This window comes from Larus michahellis, chromosome W, assembly GCF_964199755.1.
Source record: "Larus michahellis chromosome W, bLarMic1.1, whole genome shotgun sequence".
NCBI classification, from domain to species: domain Eukaryota; kingdom Metazoa; phylum Chordata; class Aves; order Charadriiformes; family Laridae; genus Larus; species Larus michahellis.
Window position 1 is genome coordinate 25,387,775 of NC_133929.1, and position 18,139 is coordinate 25,405,913.

The window sequence follows — 18,139 nt, forward strand, 5'->3', positions numbered from 1 at the left end:
ACTGGCAGCGCAGAGGTAAACCCATCTGGGCTGCTGAATTATGGCAAGACATTGCTGACCGGCTAGGGAAACTAGTTGTGAAGGTACGTCATGTAGATGCCCACATACCCATGGGTCGAGCCACTGAGGAACATCAAAACAATCATCAAGTGGATAAGGTTGCTAAGATTTTAAAGACAGATTTGGACTGGGAACATAGAGGTGAACTATTTTTAGCTCAGTGGGCCCATGACACTTCAGGTCATTGAGGAAGGGATGCAACATACATACAAATGGGCTCGTGACTGAGGGGTGGATTTAACCATGGACGCTATTGCACAGGTTATCCACAACTGTGAAACATGCGCCAAAATCAAGCAAGCTAAAAGGTTAAAACTTTTGTGGTATGGGGGACGATGTCTGAAATATAAGTATGGTGAGGCCTGGCAAATTGACTGCATCACACTCCCTCAAACACGTCAGGGTAAGCGCTATGTGCTGACAATGGTGGAAGGAAGCACCGAGTGGTTGGAAACCTATGCCACACCCCATGCCACTGCCCAGAATTCCATCCTGGGCCTTGAAAGGCAAGTCTTGTGGTGACATGGTACTCCAGAAAGAATTGAGTCAGACAATGGGACTCATTTCAAAACCAGTCTTATAAGTAATTGGGCCAAAGAACATGGCACTGAGTGGGTATATCATATCCCCTATCATGCAGCAGCTTCTGGGAAAATTGAGCGATACAATGGACTGTTAAAAACTACCCTGAAATCAATGGGTGGTGGAACCTTTAAAAATTGGGACAAGCATTTAGCACAAGCTACCTGGTTAGTTAACACCAGGGGATCCATCAATCGAGCTGGTCCTGCTCAGTCAGACCTTTTACATACAGTAGAAGGGGATAAGGTCCCTGTGGTGCATGAAAGGAATATGCTGGGGAAAGCTGTTTGGGTTTCTCCTCCCTCAGGCAAAGGCAAACCCATTTGTGGGACTGTTTTTGCTCAAGGACTTGGATGTACTTGATGGGTGATGATGGAGAATGGAGAAATTCAGTATGTACCTCAAGAAAATTTAACCCTTGGTGAGAATACTTAATTCTGAGCTGTATGATGTTAATTATTATATAATACTAACAGTGTTCTATAAGTGTTTTTCAGGATAACATAGTGGTGATGAGACCTGAGCCAGCTTCATCAAGTGGTGTCCAGCAAACTCTTCAGGATGGACATACTACCTGTGGACGTGGACCACAATGAACTTTACATCATCTTTTCTGCCCTGAGAGTCTGCTATGATAGATGAAAACCTGCAATTATGACCTAAATGAACTTAATGAACTTTGGTGTATAAAGATAAAATCATAAGTGAGAGATCTATGTATCTCTATATATATGTATATATTTGATCGATAAGAAGTGACAGTAATCTGAGCATGACGCAAATGGTATGGAATAAGGGGTGGAATGTCCTGGTTTGAGGTAAAACAGAACCAATTTTCTGATTTGTAATTTTACTTTTTAGCTGGGCCTCTTCCAACTGACTGAAGTCTGAAATTAACAGCATATTGTTCAGAAACTGTTCACTCTCAGAGTGATAAGACCTGATTGTACCAAGGAATGGTATGCACAGAGGCTCTTGCTTAGACTTATTGCTATAACAACAAGGTCAGCTAACTTCGCTATTTGCCCCGTTAGAGGGTCAGAAGCGGAGAAGCGTAGAGGGGTCCCACCTGCAGGGAGGAGCAGACAGGACAGGTGACCCAAAACTGACCAACAGGCTATTCCATCCCATCTGCATCACGCTCAGTATAAAAGCTGAGGGATCAGAGGGGCAAGGCTGCTCTGGCTCGCTCTTCAATGGCCGACGTCTGAGGAGGACCCTGTCTGTTCGTCTGCCTTTGATCCTGATCCGAGCATTCCTGACTCTAGTTCCAGAATTCAGCTCCTGTCCATTGCTGACTCCAGTCTGGGACTTTCCCTGTGTCTGCTGGTGACGCAATCGTCATCCTGGGAGCTGTGTATGGTTTTGTATATATTGTATACTTTTTTCTTTAATTTTTATTATTCTATTATTATTTACTATTTTCTTATTTATTATTATTTTCATTAAAGTAGTTTAGTTCTTTTTTCTAAACTCGTAAATCTCCTTATCTCTTCCCCTCCTCTCTGAGGAGAGAGGCGGGGGAGGGCCATCTGTCATTCTGATTGGCCAATCCGGCCAAACCCACGACAATGTTAACATTGTCTTAGTAAAATAAATTTACTTGTTTAGCAACAAAATTCTGCAATATTCCATAATTTATATATCATGAAAAGAGAGTATGAATAAGAACATTTCATATAGGAACAGAAAAAAAGGCTAAAAGGGAATTTACTAGCCACTTGAAATTAACACTGATCAATAAATTTTTTATTCTTTTTATCAGACTCAAGTAATACTACATGTCAACTACTTTTCTTGCAGTAAAACACTGTCCTGAGTTGACTGGCAAGTTGATATTTATTTTTTAAGTACTGATGAATTAAATTGTCTACTTTAAAAAAATCATTAATAATGGGGACAACACAGTATCTAATTTTGCTTGCATGCCTATCAGGCTTGGAATGATCAATTCATTTCACATGTCTTTTCACAAGTGAGCCACAGGATTTAACTGTGACTAAATGTCTAGTTCTTACATGACAGGAAAAAATAAGTTACCAAAATATGTATGAATTCCATTGTGTTGTGTTTCTACCCCTGGGGTAGTTGATTCCATGTGTATTGGACACTCCTCCAGGTGAAAGCAAACTGTGGCCTGCACTCTTGCTGAAGAAAAATGCATTGGCAATATCAGTTGTGGCATACCACTTGGCTGCCTTTGACTCCAGTTCATATGGAATTCTAGCATTTCCAGTATGGCCGCACTCAGTGATGGCATGACTTGGTTCAGGCCACGGCACTCCACTGTTAACCTCCAGCCCCTGTAAACTGGACGTCATCCAGACCTTTGGAGACCTGGTCATCGTCCAGGTCACTGTAGATGACTTCCAGCACAGCTACTTCTATCAGATATTGGATACATTCCTCCGCTGTATTCCACTTCCCTCAGTAACTTACATGATCATCCTTGAAGGGATATATCGCCTTCACACTCAACAGGAGCTGCCTCCAGAGGCTGCAGGTTCTCACCTCTTTTCCATTTTCTTTGTCAATTCCCCAGTTCCTAGCAAGGGATCCCAGCTGCTGTGTTTCCTTACCTTCTAACTCCTGACTGTTGACCCCACTATCCCAGCATTGGAGCAGCCAGGCAGCAATCTGCTCATGCAGCTGGTGGCTGTAACCTTTCTGCAAATCTTGAAATTTGCCCAGAGTCAAGGACCAGGTAGTTTCTGCCTCTTCGGTGATTTCTCTCACTTCCTCCTCCCGTTTCCTTGTCGAAGGACCAGCTTCCTGATCAGACCCTTCCTCCTCCTCCTCCTCCTTTACTAACCAATGGTATGGACCCATTGATCTCTGTGTCCAATGCTTCTTTTTGACTCCTGAAGCAATTACTGTAGCTGGGGTTTGGGTCCCTATTATCCATGGCGTCCTCAGATGTGTTTTGAGTCCCTGACTCAACCATGGTGTTCTCAGAGGTGGTTTCAGTCCCTGTCTTAATCACACTCCTTTGATGGTACTGAACAGAGGCTCAATAGGCACAGGCCAAGCCCAAATACAGTGCTAGGAGCTGCTGGGTTTCATGGCATAGGAAAAGTACCCTTATCTCAAGTGGTGCACCAATTCAACATGGAATTACATACCCTAGGCACCTGCCAAAATCTTCCACACACCCTGCCACCCAGGGATCAACCACCTCGGGGCATGTTTCCTTGTCACCTCACAAACAAGTTCAAAGAATCACAGAATGGTTGAGGTTGGAAGGGACCTCGGGAAGCAATCTGTTCCAACTCCCCTGCTCAAGCAGGACCACCTAGAGATGGCTGCCCAGGACCATTTCCAGACAGCTTTTGAATATCTCCAAGGAGGGAGACTCCACAATCTCTCTGGGCAACCTGTTCCAGTGCTCAGTCACCCTCACAGTGAAAAAGTGTTTCCCAATGTTCAGACGGAACCTCCAGTTTTTCCATTTGTGCCCATTGCCTCTTGTCCTGTCATTGGGCACCACTGAAAAGAGCCTGGCTCCCTCTTCTATGCACCCTCCCTTCAGGTCTTTATATACACTGGTGAGATCCCCCCCAAGCCATCTCTTCTCCAGGTTAAAAAGACTCAGTTCTCTCAGCCTTTCCTCATAGGAGAGATGCTCCAGTCCCTTAATCATCTTTGTGGCCCTTTGTTGGACTCTCTCCAGTAAGTCCATGTCTCTCTTGTAGTGGGGAGCCCAGAACTGGACACAGGACTCCAGATGTGGCCTCACCAGTGCTGAGTAGAGGGGAACGATCACCTCCCTCGACCTGCTGGCAGTACTTTGCCTAATTCAGCCCAGGATACCATTAGCCTTCATTGCTACAAGGGCACATTGCTGGGTCATGTTCAACTTGTTGCCTACCAGGACCCCCTGGTCCTTTTCTGACACATTGCTTTCCAGCTGGGTTGGCCCCAGCATATATGCATGGGGTTTTTCCTCCCCAGGTGCAGGACTTTGCCCGTCCCCTTGTTGAACTCTATGAGATTCCTGTCAGACCATTTCTCTGGTTGGTCCAGGTCACTCTGGATGGCAGACCAAACCTCTGGTGTGTCAGCCACTCCTAGTTTTGTGTCATCAGCAAACTTGCTGAGGGTACACTCTGACCCATCATCCAGATTGTTAATGAAGATGTTGAACAGGACTGGACCCAGGACTGACCCCTGGGGTACATCGCTAGTTACTGACCTCCAACTAGACTTTGTGCTAATGATGACCACCCTCTGGACACAGCCATTCAGCTCGTTTTCAATCCACCTCACTGTCTGCTCATCCAGCCCATACCTCATCAGCTTCTCAGTGAGGATCTGTGGTGGGTTGACCTTGGCTGGATGCCAGGAACCCACAAAGCTGCTCTATCACTCCCCCTCCTCAACTGGACAGGGGAGAGAAAATACAACGAAAGGCTCATGGGTTGAGATAAGGACAGGGACATCACTCACCAGTTACCATCATGGGCAAAACAGACTCAACTCGGGGAAATTAATTTAATTTATTGCCTTCCCCCCACCCCTCCCTTCTTTCTAGGCTCAACTTCACTCCCATTTTCTCTACCTCCTCCCCCCAAGCAGCACAGGGGGAACAGGGAATGGGGGTTTTGGTCAGTTCATCACACATTGTCTCTGATGCTCCTTCCTCCTTGCTCTCTTCCCCTGCTCCAGCGTGGGGTCCCACCCATGGGAAACAGTCCTCCACGAACTTCTCCGACATGGGTCCATCCCATGGGCTGCAGTTCTTCACAAACTGTTCCTGCATGGGTTCTTTCCATGGGGTGCAGTCCTTCAGGAACAGACTGCTCCGGCGTGGGTCCCCCACAGGGTCACAAGTCCTGCCAGAAAACCTGCTCCAGCATGGGCTCCTCTCCACAGGGTCACAGGTCCTGCCTGGAGCCTGCTCCAGTGTGCGCTCTCCACAGGGTCACAACCTCCTTTGGGAGCATCCACCTACTCCGGCGTGGGGTCCTTCACGGGCTGCAGGTGGATATCTGCTCCACCGTTAACCTCCATGGGCTGCAGGGGGACAACCTGCCTGTCCTGGTTTGAGGTAAAACAGAAACAACTTTCTGTTCAGTAATTTTATTTCTTAGCTAGGCCTCTTCTAACTCTCTGAAATTAACAGCATGTTGTGCCGAAAACGGTTCGTTCTCAGAGTGACAAGACCAATGTTTACAATCAGTGCCAAGGAATGGTACGCAGAGAGGGTCTTGCTTATACTTATTGCTATAACAACCAAGGTCAGCTAATTTCATTATTTGCCCCATTGGAAGGTCAGAAGCAGAAAAGCGTAGAGGGGTCCCACCTGCGGGGAGGAGTGGACAGGACAGGTGACCCAAAATTGACCAACAGGGTTATCCCATCCCATCTGCCCCATGCTCAGTATAAAAGCTGAGGGATCAAAGGGTCAACTCTCTTTCTCCAATGGCCGACGTCCGAGGAGGACCCTGTCTGTTCATCTGCCTTTGATCCTGATCCGTGTATTCCTGACTCCATCTGTGGAATCCAGTTCCCACCCGTCGCTGAGTCCAGCCTGGGACTTCCCAGTGCCTGCCGGTGACATCATCCTGGGAGTTTAATATGGTTTTGTATATACTGTATCTATTTCATGATTTTCCTTTTTTATTTTATTATTACTATTTTATTAAAGTAGTTTAGTTTCTTCTAAACTCATAAATCCCTTTTCTCTCCTCCTCCTCTCCGTGTACAAGAGGTTGGGGGGGGGAGCATCTGTCGACGGCCACTAGCCAATTTGGCCAAAACCGCGACACTGTCTTCATCACTGGCTGCAGGGGAATCTCTGCTCTGGCACCTGGGTCACCTCCTCCCCTTCCTTCTTCATTGACCTTGGTGTATGCAGAGTTGTTTGTCTCACATATTCTCACTCCTCTCTCTCCCAGCTGCTGTGTCACAGCAGTTTCCCCCCCTTCTTAAATATGTTATCACAGAGGCACTACCACCATCGCTGACTGGCTCAGCCTTGGCCAGTGGTGTGTCCATCATGGAGCCAGCTGACACTGACTCTATCGGACATGGGAGAAGCTTCATAGAAGCCACCCTTGCAGCCTCCCTCACTACCAAAACCTTGTCATGCAAACCCAATACAGGATCTTATGAGAGAGTGTCAAAGGCCTTCCTGAAGTCCAGGTAGACAATATCCACTGCTCTCCCCTCATCCACAAGGCCAGTCAGTTCATCATAGAAATTTTTCAGGTTCATCAAGCATGACTTCCTCTTGGTGAACCCATGTTGACTACTCCTGATGATTTTATTGTCCTCCATGTTCCTGGAAATGATTCCCAGGGTTAGCTGCTCCATTACCTTCTCAGGGATCAAGGCGAGGCTAACCTGCCTGTAGTTCCCCAAGTCCTCCTTCCTGCCCTTCTTGAACATAGGAGTGACATTTGCTTTCCTCTAATCCTCGGGCACTTCTCCTGAGGCCATGATCAATCAAAGATTATTGAGAGTGGCCTTGCAATGACATCTTCCAGCTCCCTCAGCAGTCGTGGGTGCGTCCCATCAGGGCCCATGGACTTACATATGTCCAGGTTGCTTAAGTATTTCCTGACCTGATCCTCTTCCACCAAAGGTACATCTTCCTTGCTCCAGCCTTTCCCCCTTGTCTCTGGGACCTGGGATTCCTGAAGACTGGTCTTACTAGTAAAGACTGAGGTGAAGAAGGCATTCAGTACCTCGGCCTTTTCCATTTTCTATGTAAACAGGTCTTCCGTCTCGTTCAGCAATGATCCCACATTTTCCTTAGCCTTTCTTTTTTCACCTATGTACTTAGTGTAGTCCTTCTTGTTTCCTTTGACATCCCTGGCCAGATTCAGTTCCAGGTGGGCTTTAGCTTTCCTAACCTCATCCCTGAATGCTTGGACAACATCTCTGTATTCCTCCCAGGTTACCTGTCCTTGCTTCCACCCTCTGTCTTCTTCCTTTTTGTTTTTGAGTTTAGCCAGGTGCTCCTTGTTCATCCACACAGGCCTCCTGACTTCTTGCTCATTGAGATGGCCTGCTCTTGAGCATGAAGGAGGTGATCCTTGAATATCAAACAAACAGCTTTATTTGGCCTTTCTTTCCGTCAGGGTCTTATCCCAAGGGACTCTTCCAAGCACGTCTTTGAAGAGACCAAAGCCTGCTCTCCTGATGTCCAGGGTTGTGATCTTGATTTTGCCCTGCTCCCTCCCCTCAGGAACCTGAACTTCACCATCTCATGGTCACTGTAGCCAAGGTTGCCTTCAACCTTTACTCCTCCAGTGAGCCCCTCCTTGTTGGTGAGTATGAGGTCAGCAGAGCACCTCTTCTCCTTAGCTCCTCTATCATTCAGAGGAGGAAGTTATCATCAGTGCACTCCAGGAACCTCCTGGATTGCTTCTGCCCTGCAGTGTTGTCCCTCCAGCAGATATCAGGGTGTCTGAAGTCCCCCATGAGGACCAGGGCCAGAGAATGTGAGGCTGCTCCTAGCTGTCTGTAGAGGGCCTCATCTGCTTTTTCTTCCTGGTCAGGTGGCCCATAGCAGGCACCCACTACAGTGTCACCTTTACCTGTCCTCTCTTTAATCCTAACCCATAAGCTTTCCATCAACTCCTCATCCATCCCCAGGCCATCCATCCATCCCCTGACCTCCATGCATTCCAGCTGCTCTCTCACATAAAGGGCAACTCCCCCCCCTCATCTTCCCAGCCTGTTCTTCTTGAAGAGGCTGTACACATCCATTGCAACACTCCAGTCATGGGAGCCATCCCATCACATCTCTGTGATCCCAAGAAGATTGTAGCCCTGCAACTGCACACAGACTTCTAACTTCTCATGTTTGTTCCTCATGCTGCATGCATTAGTGTACAGGCACTTCAGAGAGGCACTCCAGCATGTTGAGTTCCTGGAGAGAGCTTGGGGAATTTCTCCATAATGGTACCTCATAGGCAAGGTGTCAAAAAGCCAACAGTCTCAGATTCTAGGCTCAAAAAGCTTACATAAGGATGTGTAAGAACCTCAGGAGCCTGTGCAACAAAATTATGTACATCAATCCCAGAGGAGAAAAGGAAGGTGTAAGCCCTCATTGTCTCCACAAGATAGCCCAGCCAGCACAGGAATGGCATCAATGCCAGGGCCAAGCACATGGTCACTGTTTTTATCAAATTGTTCCCAGGCACAGCAAAATAGAGATAAGCAGTGCAGCAAATGGCAAGAACTAAAACCAGACACTAACAAGCCCTAGACTCTATTAAACAGTAAAGCAAGGAAGGTCTGTGACCTGCACAAAAGCCTGCCAATTAACAACTATGACAGTTATAGCACATAGATCAAAACTGTTGTTATCTTGAGCCCCACACTGGGTGCCAAAAAGGGCTGTAGTGGGTTGACCCCATCTGGCAGCCAAACACCTGCCCTGCCTCTCGCCCACTCTACTCTCCTATGGGATGGAGAGAAAATAGAAGGAAGATGAGAAGACCTGTGAATCTAAATAATGACAGTTTAATAGGGAATGCAAAAGCTACATGCACCGACAAAGCAAAAAGATGAATTCATCCACTACTTCCCATTGGCAGGCCTGGAAAATGGTGCCTCAGCACATGTAATGGTTGCTTGGGAAGACAAATGTCATACCCATGAGTGTCCCCACTTCCTCCTCCTTTCCATGAGCTTTTACTGCTGAGCATGATGTTATATTATATGGAATATCTCTTTGGTCAGTTTGGGTCAGCTGTCTTGTCTATGTCCTCTCCTAACCTTTTGCCCACCTACAGACTACTGAATTTTCATAGAATCATAGAATGTGTTGGGTTGGAAGGGACCTTTAAAGGTCATGTAGTCCAACCCCCCTGCAGTAAGCAGGGACATCTTCAACTAGATCAGGTTGCTCAGAGCCTCAGCAAGCCTGGCCTTGAATGTCTCCAGGGATGGGGCCTCCACCACCTCTCTGGGCAACCTCTTCCAGTGTCTCACCACCCTCATTGTAAAGAACTTCTTCCTAATGTCTAATCTAAACCTACCCTGCTCTAGTTTAAAACCATTGCCCCTCGTCCTATCGCTACACGCCCTTGCAAACAGCCCCTCCCCAGCTTTGTTGTAGGCCTCCTTCAGGTACCGGAAGGCCGCTATAAGGTCTCCCCAGAGCCTTCTCTTCTCCAGGCTGAACAACCCCAACTCTCTCAGCCTGTCCTCATAGGAGAGGTGCTCCAGCCCTCTGATCATCTTCATGGCCCTCCTCTGGACCCTCTCCAACAGGTCCATGTCCTTCTTTTGCTGAGGGTTCCAGAGCTGGACTCAGTACTCCAGGTGGGGTCTCACGAGAGCAGAGTAGAGGGGGAGAATCACCTCTCTCAATCTGCTGGCCACGGTTCTTTTGATGCAACCCAGGATGCAATTGGCCTTCTGGGCTGCGAGTGCACATTGTTGGCTCATGTCCAGCTTTTCATCCACCAGTACCCCCAAGTCCTTTTCTGCAGGGCTGCTCTCTATCACATCATCCCCCAGCCTGTATTGATAATGAGGATTGTTCTGACCCAAGTGCAGGATCTTGCACTTGGCCTTGTTGAACTTCATGAGGTTTGCACAGGCCCATCTCTCTAGCTTGTCCAGGTCCCTCTGGATGACATCCCGTCCCTCTGGCCTGTCGACCGCACCACTCAGCTTAGTGTCATCTGCAAACTTACTGAGGGTGCACTTGATCCCACTGTCTATATCACCGATGAAGATATTAAACAGCACTGGTCCCAGTACGGATCCCTGAGGGACACCACTTGTCACCCCTCTCCATCTGGACATCAAGCCATTGACCACTACCCTCTGGATGCAACCATCCAGTCAGTTCCTTATCTACCGAATAGTCCACCCATCAAATCCGTATCTCTCCAACTTAGAGAGAAGGATGTTGTGGGGGACCGTGTCAAAGGCCTTACAGAAGTCCAGATAGATGATCCACTTCCCTTGTTCACTGATGCAGTCACTCCATCGTAGAAAGCCACCAGGTTGGTCAGGCAGGACTTGTCCTTGGTGAAGCCATGCTGGCTGTCTCGAATCACCTCCCTGTCCTCCATGTGCCTTAGCATAGCTTCTTGGAGGATCTGTTCCATGATCTTCCCAGGCACAGAGGTGAGGCTGACAGGGCAGTAGTTCCCGGGGTCCTCCTTTCTACCCTTTTTAAAAATGGGTGCAATGTTTCCCTTTTTCCAGTTGCCAGGGACTTCACCTGACTGCCATGACTTTTCAAATATCGTGGAGAGTGGCTTGGCAACTCCATCATCCATACCTGAACGTATGTTCAGGTTCTTCAGGTGGTCACGAACCTTGTCTTCACTTACAGTGGGAGGGACTTTGTCCCCCAGGTCCCCATCTTGCAGTCCTCCAACTTGGGAGGTGTGAGGAGAAAGGCTGGCAGTGAAGACCGAGGCAAAAAAGTTGTTGAGAACCTCAGTTTGCCATTCTTGGTCATCAGGGAGGGTATGCTTTCTTTAACCTTCCTTTTCTGGTTGACATACCTGTAGAAGCCCTTATTGTTATTCTTAGCATCCTTTGCCAAGTTCAGCTCCAGCTGTGCCTTGGCCTTCCTGACCTCATCCCTACATAACCGGGCAGCATCCCTATACTCTTCCCAGGATACCTGATGCTGCTTGAACTGCCTGTGCAGTTCCTTCTTGCCTTTTAGTTTGACCAGCAAACTAAACTGGGGGGGAGAGAGCAAGAAAGCATTGGCACTGTGCAAGCCCGGTTCAGCAGTAGCCAAAACACTGGTGTGTTATCAACACTGTTTTAGATACAAATCCAAAGCACAGCATCATAGAATCATAGAATTGTCTAGGTTGGAAGGGACCTTTCAGTTCATCGAGTTCAACCAGCATACCAGCTACTATGAGGAAAGTTAACTCCATCACAGCCAGAATCAGTACACAATGCAAGGTCAAAGGATCCACACAGGAGATACAGTTTTTGGGAATAAAATGACAGGATGGACATTGGCACATCCCTACGGATGTGATAAGCAATATAACAGCCATGTCCCCACCAGTTCATAAAAAAGAATCATAGAATCGCCTAGGTTGGAAGGGACCTTTCAGATCATCTAGTCCAGCCATCAACCTAACTGACAAAAACCATCACTAAACCATATCGCTAAGCACTATGTCTACCCATCTTTTAAATAACTCCAGGGATGGTGCCTCAACTACTTCCCTGGGCAGCCTGTTACAATGCTTAATAACCCTTTCAGTGTAAAAAATTTTCCTAATATCCAGTCTAAACCTCCCCTGGAGCAACTTGAGGTCCTTTCCTCTTGTCCTATTGCCTGTTACTTGGGAGAAGAGGCCAACCCCCACCTCACTACAACCTCCTTTCAGGTAGTTGTAGAGAGCAATAAGGTCTCCCCTCAGCCTCCTTTTCTCAAGGCTAAACAACCCCAGCTTCCTCAGCCGCTCCTCATAAGACTTGTGCTCCAGACCCCTCACCAGCTTCGTTACCCTTTATGCTCCCGTCTTCCCCATGAAGTCTCTTTCCCAACCCCTTTTGTCATTTCACAGCCATTTTTCCTCACCCCCTTGTCTTTCCAAAGGCTGCTCTCTGGTTGTTTGAGATATTTACATCACCACCAGCACCTGCAGTGTTAGCATAACTCCAGGGAACCAGGGTCCTCATTAATTAACTTGTTCCCCTCTACTTGCTCAGCAGAGAGCAGCCCATCAGCAGCAGGCATAGATGATGTCTTTTCTACACCAGCTCAGCGCAGCGAAGGGATGGGGGTTAGAAACCCCACAGCCCGTGTTCCCTGAGCTCCTTTGTGCAAGTAGGGGCTGTTTTGCTGTTATGGTCCTTAGAAATGGGGCGAACAGGGTGCTGGCTGCCTCCTCTCTTTGCACAGGGATAAATGCCTTGGCTGCAAGGCAGCAAGGGAGGAGCAGTATGATCTGATTTTCACCAATGCGCAAGAAGCAGCGAGGGTCCTAGAGCTGGGCAAGCACGTGAGCGGTGTCTCTGCCTTTCACACAAGATTTCCTATGCATTGTGGGTTTCTGGAAATAGGCATTCTGGGTTATAGTCTGCTTGTGAGCCCTCTCTATCGAGGGACCCGAAAGAAGAATTATTTCAACGCAGGCCCTCAACAGATCAAACAGGATAGCTCATGAAGTAGCACTTGAGCTGGTCCAGTAAGGAACCAGCTGTGAGAAAGATGTTCTATACAGTAGCCATGGAGCATAGCCTCACCTGGAGCCTCTGTCAGAAAACACCAGGAGAAACCTGAGGTCAACCTCTCGGGTTTTGGAGCTGGGGTTGAGGATTTGAGGCCCACTACACCCTGACCGGTCTCTGACCCCAGGACTAAAGTACAATAGCAAGGCTGCATGATATAGTTAAACAAATGCAAAGCCTACCATAGAAGTGACTGATCTGGCATCTTCTTCATAATTTACTACAGGTGGTGGCTCTTTCCCATCATTTTCTTGAACCTTTTGTTCCAGTAGTTCTTTCTGGGCTGCAAATTTTGCTTCAGAGCATCTTAATTGCTGAACTGTTTGCTTGAGTTCTGCCAGTGCATGCTTTTGGCTCAGCAAGAGTACAATACTGCAGAAAAAATAGCAAATAATTTTAAAACACATGGTTTAAAATACATATTTTGCTTCATGAAAGCTATATAGAATAAAGCATTTTCCATACTAGAATATGTTTTTCTTTTTTCACTTTATCCATCCATGTAATGAAAGAAATTATTAACCTTTTATAAGCAAGACTGTGAGAAGTCCTCAGAATTATTTGTTCAAAGGCATAAACGCATGAAGCAAATATTAGAAAATTCTCAAAGCTATGGGACAATGAAAACAGACACCTACTTAGCTATTCCAAAATCAAAAATCATGTTGTAGTAAATACAGAAGGAATTATTATTTTCATCCACTTCGGATGAATTTGCAACTGTTAGGGTTCCCTGTCCTTTTGGAAAGAAATACACTTTTAGATTATGATTTCCAGTGATGAGGAATCCACTGCAATCCACATAGCTGTTATAATAATTATCTTCACTATTAAACTCACCTTATATCTAGTATAAATTGGTCTGGCTTCATGTTAGAGATACCTGTTGTCTCCATCTTCTGGACTGAAAGGTCCTCTACTGCATAAGTATTTCTGGACTGCAGTCAGAACCCTCTTTAACATTATTTTTTTAAGCTAAACAAATTGAACTCCATGAGGGGATAAAAGAAGTTCTTTCTCATTTTCTACAGGCTTTATGGCTTTTCACTGACACCCCTCCTCACACACACACACATTTTTCAACATCTATCAGAACTGGACCCTGTATTCTATTAGCAGTCTCACCTATACCCCAGTCTTCTGATATAATATTTCACCATTTATAGATTTAGAGATCGCAAGAGCATTTTCAAATTTCCCCCATTAACTCCAAGACCTTCCCAAAGACAGACCAACAGCCACTCTCAAGCCCTATAAGCTTTCTTTTTTGTGTGTATAAGCTTACATTTGAAAAAAGACAATTAGCTAAGCACATTACATAATGCAATCTGAATTTACTAGTGCCTCATCTCAACGTTTTAGACAGATAGTTTTCTTCCAGGTCACTGATTTAAAAAAAAAAAAAAAGGAAAGCTCAGTAATTCAGAGTAAGAAGATTTAGTTACAGTTATATTTCATGTACACTAGCCAGGTTTTAGTCTATTTATTCATTCTTCTTTCTTTGAGAGAGACTTGATACCTACATTCTTACACTGACAAACTTTAAACTGTTACCCTATAAATAGTGCCTTGTAGAAGACCTGAGATTTTCCTTTCTAAACCAAGAGTTGTAGCACAGCTTACTGAAGGCTCTATGAGCTTTAAATGCTTCAGGGACATGATAGTGCTTAAAATGGGGGGGGGGGGGGGCAGGGGGAGGAAACCCACAATCCCGCAAGTGGCCTCACAACAGACAGCCATGTAAAAAGACTGTACCAATCTCCTATGCTGCAATCATCAAGATTTCCACCTTTGTTGCATGCAAATGGAGAGCCATTTGAAGAGATTCTGCACAGAGGGAAAAAACCCAAAACCAAAACCAAAAAAAAACCCCAAAAGCTCCAGAGTGCTCAGTCCTCCCAGAAATGAATAAAGTTAAATCTGGGGGACTTTCAGAAGGATCTATATCTGTGTCAATAAAAGGAAAGAGTCCTCCTTACACTGAGAATATCAAGTATAAATTCAGTCCTAGAAGCATAAGGAAATACTGAAAAACAAACTTCTTCGCTAAGAAAGAACAGAGATTATTCATGGGGAAAGGATGAGTATGATGTATGAAGACACAACTGGAGGTCCTGGAAGTGAAGTTGGGCATGAGAATGCAGAAGTTTAAAAGAAGTTCACACAAAGAAGTGAACAATCTCTACTAATCTCTACTCAAGTTAATGTTCTATTGTCTGGTCTTCATTATGAGAGAGAAAAAAGATCTCTGTGAAAATGATGGCCTTCCAGTAGCAGCAAGGCTTTGGTGAATACACAACATCAGCTAAAATGAAAACATCCCAAACTCTGAATGATTACGGCTCATCATGATCCAGAGATAATAAGATGCATCCTGCATGTTAAAAGACATGAATTGTTCTCTTTCCTGAACTGTGACAAGATGTGCACCAGGTCATCTGCTGAAAAGTATCTATCTGAAACACAAAATATTTTCAGTTTGCCAAAATCACATGTAGAATGTTCCCTGTTCCATCTATGCATGGAGAAGTAGCCCCTATAAAATTCTTTAGCTGTGGCTTCCATTGATTTAAACTTTAAGGTCCTTGTGACTAAGAACTACTATCAGCGTCACAGAGTAAGAACTTGTGTGACGAGTCCTTGTGAGACTGAATCAGGGCAGCAGATTGGAAAGTGGTATTGGGTTTATACGGCAAGATTTTGGTAGCTGGGAGGCTGCAGGTGTGACCTCTGTGAGAAGACCAACATGAGGCACCAAAAAACACTGTGGTGGGTTGACCCCATGCATCAGTCAAACACCCACCCTGCCTCTCGCCCACTCTACTCTCCTATGGGATGGAGAGAAAATAGAAGGAAGATGAGAAGACCCGTGAATCTAAATAATGACAGTTTAATAGGGAATGCAAAAGCTGCATGCACCAGCAAAGCAAAAAGATGAATTCATCCACTACTTCCCATTGGCAGGCCTGGAAAATGGTGCCTCAGCACATGTAATGGAAGACAAATGCCATAGCCATGAACACCCCCCCTTCCTCCTCCTTTCCCTGAGCTTTTATTGCTGAGCACAACATCATATGGTGTGAAATATCCCTTTGGTCATTTTGGGTCAGCTGTCCTGGCTATGTCCCCTCCCAAATTCTTGCCCACCCACACCGTGCTTTGGGGTGGGGATGTGAAGAGAAAACCTTGATGCTGTGCAAGCATTGTTCAGCACTAGCCAAAACATTGGTGTGTTATGAACACTGTTCTAGCCACAAATGCAAAGCACAGCACCATATGAGCTGCTATGAGAAAAGTTAACTCCATCCGAGTCAGACCTAGTATACACTGCAGTCACTCAGTAGCTCAGGACTGGTGGTGCTGAGGCTGTGTCAGAAAGAAGTGATCTGAAGTCAAAACTGGTTCAAGTGAAGAGACAGAAAATATAATTTTGCAGAGCTGACCTTCATTTTTCCCAGATTAAGCAGAACCAGGGAAGATTTCCTCAGCACTGAAGGGCTAACCTCAGCATCTTGCATGAGACTCAACAATAACAGACTCTAAAGCTTTTGAATTTGGAGGTGACCTCCTCACTTTCATGAAGAGAGACTTGCATTAAAGCTCTTTCAAGGTGCCAAACTCAGTCAAGCAATCTGACTCAACTAGTCCATCCACCAGCAGGATGACCACTGGCTCAAGAGGCAAGCTTTCATTCATTGCTGTGCTGGTTTGGGCTAAGATAAATTTTCTTCATAGTAGCTAGTATGGGGCTATGTTTTGGATTTGTGCTGGAAACAGTGTTGATAATTCAGGGATGTTTTAGTTATTGCTGAACAGTGCTTGCATAGAGTCAAGGCCTTTTCTGCTTCTCACATCACCCCACCATTGAGTAGGCTGGGGGTGCACAAGAAGCTGGGAGGGGACACAGCTGGGACGGCTGACCCCAAATGACCAAAGGGATATTCCATACCATATGATGTCATGCTCAGCATATAAAGCTAGGGAAAGAAGAAGGAAGGGGGGACGTTCGGACTGATGGCGCTTTGTCTTCCCAAGTAACCGTTACATGTGATGGAGTCCTGCTTTCCTGGAGACGGCTGAACACCTGCCTGACGATGGGAAGCAGTGAATGAATTCCTTGTTTTGCTTTGCTTGTGTGTGCAGTTTTTGCTCTACCTATTAAATGGTCTTTATCTCAACCCATGAGTTTTCTTATTTTTACCCTTCTGATTGTCTCTCCCATCCCACTGAGGGAGAGTGAGTGTGTAGCTCTTAGTTGCCACCTGGAGTTAAAACATGACAATCGCTCAGTTGCCCTTGCCTTTGACCTTACTTTGCAGTGCCAAGGCAGGTGCTATATTGTGTGACAGCAGTCAAGAATATGCAACAGTTGATTGAGACCTTCTAGGGACCATAAGTACTTGTATAAGAAGAGCTAAACCATCAAAAATGTCCTGGTCATTTGTGCAGTTAAAAATGAAAATTGGGTCTGTTGGTGGAAGGTGTAACCAATGCCAAAACAGAATGGGTGATTTCAGGGAAGCTTGTGTCTTACACCTAGAAATCTAAGCCAGATCCCATGCTTTTTAAAAAGACACACAGATACAGCTAGAGTCTACACTGAGATCATCTCCTCACAAATACAAACAGCTGCGACAGGATCAAAGGAGCCTACCTACAGGAGGAAAGGCGGGGATAGAAAACCACTTTCAGAGAGATGTAATGGACAAGACAACAATACTGAAGAAACATTCCTAAGGAAAAAGAAGCATGAGGGAGAAACAGTCATAATGCTTAAAAAACCCACAATACTCATATATTTCAAAGTATTTATCCTTTAAGCTATATGCAGCAAAGAAGGTAGGTCAAGAATTGAAAAATGGGAAAATATACATACTGTCAGTATATGTGTAGACTATCAAAGAAAGAACAGGAAATCATCAAATCAGAACAATTACACATATATATAAAGTTTCCTATATGAATAAAATACTACTCAATGTATCAAGTTACCAGCTGCCTTCAACAGAGAGCTTAGAAGTCTTTTTCAATGAAGACAGAATCATCTGAGGACTTGCGTTCCACTTCACTGGTATTGCAAATCAATATTTATGACCAAGTTAGTAAGATTCTGAGTGATCACAGCAAGAATTTGAAAAACATCACTACAGACCGAAGTTATTAATCTGTTGTTATAACTTCAGTTTAGACTGTGATGTGAAACTTAGAGTTAGAAAAAAGACCAATGATCTTGATCAAAAATTATTATTTATAGTTATATATATATTATATATAAACATTTGTGGCACTGTAAAACACCAATTAATCCCTCGCC

General features: G+C 45.5%; 1 protein-coding gene across 9 annotated transcripts in view; it reads right to left on the bottom strand.

The window, feature by feature from the left end:
- LOC141735430 (tyrosine-protein kinase Fer-like) overlaps nt 1-18,139 on the bottom strand; it is a 275,100-nt gene that overhangs the window by 156,712 nt on the left and 100,249 nt on the right. For all 9 annotated transcript variants that reach the window (XR_012584720.1, XM_074568164.1, XM_074568166.1 and 6 more), the window contains one exon: nt 13,008-13,197. Coding sequence is in view for 8 of the 9 variants with exons in the window: in XM_074568164.1 (XP_074424265.1) it covers nt 13,008-13,197 (190 nt within the window). In the remaining variant the exon portion in view is untranslated. The remainder of the gene's footprint in view (nt 1-13,007; nt 13,198-18,139) is intronic.